General features: G+C 40.6%; 1 protein-coding gene across 1 annotated transcript in view; it reads left to right on the plus strand.

Annotated features, from left to right (window-relative positions):
• The window catches only part of SLC9A6 (solute carrier family 9 member A6), a 60,970-nt gene extending 53,936 nt beyond the window's left edge, over positions 1-7,034 (plus strand). Inside the window, exon 16 of the mRNA XM_080653298.1 lies at positions 4,348-7,034. Coding sequence (XP_080509424.1) covers positions 4,348-4,620 — 273 coding nt within the window. The 3' untranslated portion in view covers positions 4,621-7,034. The remainder of the gene's footprint in view (positions 1-4,347) is intronic.
• Positions 7,035-7,926: the final 892 nt, after the last annotated feature.

The following is a 7,926-nucleotide window of genomic DNA, read 5'->3' on the forward strand; positions in this document are numbered from 1 at the left end:
CTCCTCCCACCTACATACCTTAGAGCAAGCATGTCAAACTCAAAGGCTAACATGGGCCATATAAACAAGGTTTAAGTTTATGTAGGCCACAAAAAAATAAAAACTTCAATTTTCATAGAAATGTAGGTTTATTTCTGTAGAGACATGCTGAATACAAAGGGCTGAAATAAATGAATAATCGTTAACCTAAAATAATAGAACATTTTAATAAAAATTAATATTTTTTTCTTGAACATTAACTTACTAGACACTGAATAACTGCACAAATTAACAGGTGTAATATAAATAAACCTATTTTCTTGTTCTCCAAAAGTGAAATATTTTCTGTTGCTCACACTAAACAAGTCAGTCCAAGACTAATGATGTAGCAATCGGCTGCTAAAATATTCGCTGCTAGTATTAGTGGAGAGAAATGGTACGCCTGCGCATAAGGCGTGTAAGGGAAATGAATGCAACAAGGTTATAGTAACAAGTCATTAGCGAATGTTGTAGTTTGTTATTAATAATCCTATGTAATAAAAGAGTAATATGCAAATTGACTGTCACTCCAACACACAAGATAGCCTCCCCCATGTGGTCAAAGATGGCTGCCCCCATGTGGACACAAGATGGCCACCACAAGTTGGCCAGCAGAGGAGGGCAGTTGTGGGCAATCAGGCCAGCAGGGGAGGGCAGTTGGGAGGGACCAGGCCTGCAAGGGAGGGCAGTTGGGGGCGATCAGGCCTGCAGGGGAGGGCAATTAGGGGTGACCGGGCTGATAGAGGAGGACAGTTGGGGGGGACCCAGGCCTGCAGGGAAGGCAGTTGGGGGGAACACAGGCCAGCAGGGGAAGGCATTTGGTGTGACCAGGCCTGCAGGGGAGGGCAGTTGGGGGAGACCAGGCCTGCAGGGGAGGGCAGTTGGGGGCGACCAGGCCTGCAGGGGAGGGCAGTTGGGGGGGGACCAGGCCTGAAGGGGAGAGCAGTTGGGGGGAACACAGGCCTGCAGGGGAGGGCAGTTGGGGGAAACCAGGCCTGCAGAGGAAGGCAGTTGGGGGGGACCAGGCCTGCAGTGGAGGGCAGTTAGAAGGGACCAGGCCTGCAGGGGAGGGCAGTTGGGGGCGACCAGGCCTGCAGGGGAGGGCAGTTGGGGGTGACCAGGCCTGCAGAGGAGGGCAGTTAGGGGGGACCAGGCCTGCAGGGGAGAGAAGTTGGGGGGGACCAGGCCTACAGAGGAGGGCAGTTAGGGGCAATTGGGCTGGCAGTGGAGCAGTTAGGCATCGATCAGGCTGGCAGGGGAGTGGTTAGGGGTTGATCAGGCTGGCAGGCAGAAGCAGTTAGGGGAAATCAGTCAGGCAGGCAGGCAAGTGGTTAGGAGCCAGCAGTCCTGGATTATGAGAGGGCAGTCGAACATCCCTCGAGGGGTCCCAGATTGGAGAGGGTGCAGGCGTGTACCGGGCATCTAGTTATGTATAACAGGATATTGTAATAAGTTACAAAATTTTTATTAAAATGTTTCTTACATACCATTATATTGGCTGGGCTGCAAAAATATTCATTGTGGGCCGCGAGTTTGACATGCTTGCCTTAGAGCAGTGGTTCTCAACCTTTCTAATGCTGCGACCCTTTAACACAGTTCCTCATGTTGTGGTGACCCCCAACCATAAAATTATTTTCGTTGCTACTTCATAACTGTAATTTTGCTACTGTTATGAATCGTAATGTAAATATCTGTGTTTTCCGATGGCCTTAGGCGACCCACAGGCTGAGAACCGCTGCTGTAGAGCCTAAGACCATCGGAAAACACAGATATTTACATTACGATTCATAACAGTAGCAAAATTACAGTTATGAAGTAACAACGAAAATAATTTTATGGTTGGGGTCACCACAACATGAGGAACTGTATTAAAGGGTCGCGGCATTAGAAAGGTTGAGAACCACTGCCTTAGAGGAAGTCTTTTTTTAAAAATATATTTTATTGATTTTTTACAGAGAAGGGAGAGGGAGTTAGAAACATCAATGAGAGAGAAACATCGATCAGCTGCCTCCTGCACACCCCCTACTGGGGATGTGCCCGCAACCAAGGTACATGCCCTTGACCGGAATCGAACCTGGGACCCTTCAGTCCGCAGGCCTACGCTCTATCCACTGAGCCAAACCGGTTAGGGCTAGAGGAAGTCTTTACTAAAGTTTTATTGTGGATACCTCCTGATATATTTCATCTTCACAAACTTATATGTATATATGTAGCTGTTTGTTACTGTTTTACACAAATAAGATCATAATCAGTGTATTGTCCTGCTACTTGCTTTTTTTTTTTTTCCTTAATGATATGTCATGGCTACCTTTCTATGAGTACACAAGATCCTTTAGCTTCTCTTTATCTGTAGCTGCATAGTACTCCATTGTATGGCTATACCAAGATTAATTTAATCAGTCTCCTATGGATAGATCTTTAAGTTGTTTTCTTTTTTGTTATTATAAGCAATGTTTATGGTGAGTATCCTTGTGAATATAAATTTACCCAAGTATATAACGGTATATAGAATAGATTTTAAAGGTTAAATTGCTGGGTCCAAAGGCATATATGCATTTTTAAATTTGACAGATACATCCCCAAACTTCAAACTTAATAAAGACATTATAATGTGCTAAAGATCTCCTGCTGACATTTGAAGGTGTCACAGACCTTTGCTATGAGCATTGCTGAATTACGTGATCAGCACTAGTTAGACTTAGTGTTTTAACTAGTTTAGGCAGGAAGGAATTATAGCTGGTTGGTTGTTATGGGTTTGGTCTTTATCTTTGAGTATTTAGGCAAATTTCCAGCAAAGCAAAGCAAATTTATTTTATTTTGTCTAGTAGTCTCCTCAGTCTATTTGACTATCAACACAATTTTGTTGTTGTTGTTGTTAGTCCTTACCCGAGGATATTTTTCCTTGATTTTTAGAGAGAGTGGAAGGGAGAGGGAGAGAGAAACATTGATGTGAGAGAGACACATCATTGGTTGCCTCCTGCACACACCCTGACCAGGGCCAGGTAACCTGCAACCGAGGTACATGCCCTTGACTGGAATTGAACCCGGGACCCTTCAGTCCGCAGGCCAGTGCTCTATCCACGGAGCCAAACCAGCGAGGGCCTCTTACACAAATTTAAAATTTTCTAACACACATGGTATTGGAGAGCTGGATGTAAGATGTATCTATCAGCTCTACTTTCCCTAAGGAGTATTAGACACATAGGTTGTTGTTGTTGTTTTTTTCCTTGATCACTGTGAGTGGTTAGAATGATTCCTACTCTTTACATTAAAAATTACTTATTTTTAAAAGTAATGTGTATTCATTATAATAAAATGTGTGATAGTACAGAAACATAAAGAATAAAATAAAAATTACTAGCATGCAGAGATAACTGTCATCGTTTTGTTGAATGCCCTTCTAGACTTTTCTATGCACAAATACATTATTTTTTTTACCAAAATGGCACTGTATATTCTTGACTATTTTCCCTTTTGTAGAGCTTTATTTAATTATACTCTTTGGGTCACAAAATTTACATTAGAACCAAAGTTTATCAAGCTGGGAGACAAGTATACAGTGAGGATTCAACATATTTGAGGGATATTATATTTCTAGGCATTGTTAATACAGAAGTAAAAGCTTCATTTATATAAGTCCATTCAATAATCAATTGAAATTAGTTTAGTGAATTCTCTCTGTATGCCCCAAACTGTTAGGTTGTTGGACTAGAGCAGTGGTCGGCAAACTCATTAGTCAACAGAGTGGCAAACCGTGGCTCTCGAGCCGCATGTGGCTCGCGAGCCGCGGTTTGCCGACCACTGGACTAGAGCATAGAAGGGACTTAGTCTAGTGGGGGGAGAGTGCAGAATAGACCAGTGTCATTGCAGTTACAAGGGTGAGTGACACTCTAGGGAGAGGGCTAAGTACAGGATACTAGAGGAGAACATAGGAGGTACACCTCAGCTAGCCTTGGAAATTTAAGAATAACTTCCGGGAGAAAGTGACTCTAAGCTGAGACCTCATTGATAACTAGGTGCTCATCACGTGAAGGAGGGCAGAAGGGACAGGAAGTGAGAAACCTTGAGAGATTTAAGCAGCTGTCAGCAGCTTAGTCTAGCCAGAACACAATGGGGCTATTGGGGTTGGGGAAGTTGACTGTAGTGGGAGATGAAGCTGATGCCCCAAGTCAACAATGTCTTTTAGGTCAAGGAAAGGACTTTAGACTTTATCCCAAGGGAAGCTGCTACCCCTGAGGGGTTTAAGTAGGGAGTCCTTGAAAATTCTGCTATTGGAAATGTTTCTTGAATTTCATAACAATTCTTAAAACTTATTTTATTTGCTTTTAGAACCAGGAGCAATTGAAAGATGATGATTCTGATCTTATTCTCAATGACGGTGATATTAGTTTGACATATGGGGATTCTACTGTGAGCACTGAATCAGCAACATCTGGTGGCCCAAGGAGATTTATGGCCAACAGTTCTGAAGATGCCTTGGATCGCGAGCTTGCATTTGGGGACCATGAACTGGTCATTCGGGGAACACGCCTGGTTCTTCCTATGGATGATTCCGAACCCCCATTAAATTTGTTAGATAATACGAGACACAGTCCAGCTTAAACTTACTAATACTCACTTAGTGATTTGTAAAATTTGCACATGTGATTGTGAAGAAATTCGTACTACCTAAAAAGTCGCAGTGCATGTCTGAATGTTTAAGCTATATAAATGCTATTTATATGGCATCGAAAGAATATAAATACGTATGAGGCAGATTGTGAACAAACTCTTCTTTTATGTTTTATTGGCTGCACTATGTAGACTGGATCTGTTATAGAAATTTTTAAGTGATGTGTGTTCCGTTAACTTTATGTCTCAGTTAAAATATAAAAAGTGACAGAGTTACTCTTTCTTATATTAACCTGACACTTAACAAGAGTACCATGTTTTTGTGATGTGAATTAATTTTGTTTTGTGGGAGGGGAGGGGAAGAAGAAAGAGGGAATGTTATTTCAGGGGAAGCCCAGGGAGGAGAGGTTCCTTTGTTGGGAAACTTGTGTTGATTGCTGCTGCCTTTGTCCTGACCTTTTCTTTCCTTTTTTCTCTGGTGGCCTATTGTGGCACAAGAGGCTGATGGCATTCTAATCTTGCCCCATTCAGGTTGGGGAGTGAAGTGTGGGGCCCTTTTCCCCCCTTGCTATGAAAGAACAGATTCCTTGACCACAGTACACTACTGTTGGGAAAAGAAGGCTACACATGACTTCCAAGACTTTGTTTCTTTTCTTTCAGACCAAGATCGCAGAAGAAGACGCATCCAGCCAGCTTAGTCAAAGTACAGGCATATATAGTTCAGGACACTTGATTTCAATTTGAAGGAGCTGGGCGGGCTGCGTGGGGGCAGAGAGCAGGAGAGGAGTAAAGAGAATGGTGGTGTGCAGGTCTCTCTTTCCAAATATGTAAATATTCTATACCAGATAAGTTTAAATAAGGAACTCAATTGCTGCTTACTTTCTGATTTCTGTATTTGATCTGTATAACAAGCTTTGTGGTCAGAAGTTTTTATATCTACTTAAATCGCTGCTCTTTAGCAGACAAACAGGAGCAAAATGTAAAATTTTTGAACTTAACTGTGTCTGTCATTTGTTAGTCTGTAGTTGATGTTAAAAGTTAATTTATGAATCCATGATCTTTGCACACTACACCAAAGTCAGTCATAAGAGAAATTCAGTGCTCTGGAGAGCTTATTGTAAGGGTGGTGATTCCTCTGTGTGTACTGGTGTAGTTGTCTTTATTTTCATGTTACTATTTAATATGAAATACCTAAGCTGCCATGTGTTTTTGTTTTTTACAATCTTCAAGGAAGAATACATAACAATTTCCCATTTCATATTCAGAGAATGAAAGTGGATGCTATTTTGTGATGCCGAAAACACCTAAAAGTTCATTGAATGCTGGGAAGGGGGATACTTTCTTATGTTGATTCTAACCTGTTAATGTTTCAGAAGGAAAAGAGAAACTTTGTGGGTTTCCCCCCTCAGGTCTGAGTAGCATTGCCTTAAATTTTATCCAGTTCAAAAATTGATTTATTTACATGATGTTCAAATTTTCCAACAAAAATATCTTTCCAAAAAATATATTTATTCTCCCAAAGGTATCTGTGCTGTTGTAAATACTCCTTGAGATTTTAAGGGAATTCTACTGTTGTACACTTGAGTGGCAGCTCTAACTGTTGGCAGAGCCATTTGTTATCTGTGATAGTGACTTTCCTGCTATGCAGGAACCCTGTGAAGTGTGCGTTTTATATGATGTGTGCCTCTTCATGCAATCAATACTTCCTTATTAATGTATGCTTGAGGGGCTTTAAACTTCACTGTCATTTACCCATGAAGTTATTCACGTTGTAAAAGGATATACAGGAAATTAACAGCTACCTTTTTTATTCTTTCAGGTTACTAAGCTCACTTTATGAAAATGATTAGAAATACTTAGCATGACAAATTTGGTAACTTGTCTGTTTCAGCATGCATAAGACTTTTCCTTAGAGAATCATAATGCTTGAGTCAACTAAATCAGCCTTTGTACATTATCAAAGGGGAACCAAGTCTGCTGTGCTCACATCAGCATCTGGAAGATTCTCTTCTCTTCTAATCTATGTGCACATCTCCAAGCAAAGAAGGAAAAAAACAAACTCTGCTCATACATCTGGTGGGTTTAGACACCTGAATGAACCTAGATGAAGTACAGTCTGAGTTGCCATCACGCACAAGTAGAGCTGCTCTCAGACTTTTCTGTTCTTTGTGAACCCTACACATTTAAATGACTTGAACCTTCTCTTTTCAAGTTATTTTTTAAGGCTCCTTGGCATTTTATCCTAGTTGTCCATGTTTGGCAATGTGATGTTATAGTAATAGACTTTTAATCTTTATGTATTTTTTTGTTTTCCTTTGGAGTACTTGGACAAATGTTATAGTGGTTTCTTTTAGGAAAATCTGTCATTTAAAAAAATTATAGCCTTGCAAATAACTACTCACCGTATTTACGTCACAATTTATTCTAGTGAGAAGTAAAGAGTGCTCATTTATTTTGTACCTATATACCTACTGGGAAAGGAGGAAGAAAGATGTTTTAAAAAGAAACAAACAGAAACCTAACAGAACATAACTTATGGGGTGGCAAATTTGTGGTGCTTATGTGTAAGGCTCGATGTATTTGTTTATGGGAACAATTGGACCATTTATGAAACATGACTCAAAGCAGTCGAATCCTATTGCACTGGTTGGTAGCCTGTTAACTCAATAATGGATAATGTAATGAAAATATTAGTTCCATTTTTATGGGGAGAGTAAATTCTGTAGAAAGGCAGTTCCAAGTTTGTCTGAAAGCATGATCACACAAATAGTCCTTTTTCCAAGATAGAGCTAGGACTTTCTTTTTGTACAAAAGAAGCTAGGTTAAAGTTTGCTGGCAGCAATTTTGTCTAACCTAGTAATGGCACCAACCACCCTATTTCTGTGTTGTTGCCATCCATTCCAGCTTCCTTGCTCATGGTCCCGTGAGAGACACAGCTGGTGGACCTACACACCACACGCTCTTTTCTTGACTAAACCCCTGTTTTCTAATTCACAAATCAAACCCTGCGTTAGATTTGAGCAATACACTTGTTAACATGACTCAATACATGAGCATAAGGAGGTGAAAGTATAGATGTTTTGACTTAATCAGAAAGTCCTTCATAGGAACTACTCCACACATAATGCAATATGAGGTATAAGGCTTGAAATAAATTAGAAATGATAACAATAGTTCGCCTTTTTTGAGCCCCTCTTAGATAAAGCAATGTGTATATCAGCTATTTTTAAATCTATATTAATCTTAATCATTCTGTGGGGGAACATTCTATTCTCATTTCAAAGATTAGGAAACAGG

This window comes from Plecotus auritus, assembly GCF_963455305.1.
Source record: "Plecotus auritus genome assembly, chromosome: X".
In the NCBI taxonomy this organism is placed as follows: Eukaryota; Metazoa; Chordata; class Mammalia; order Chiroptera; family Vespertilionidae; genus Plecotus; species Plecotus auritus.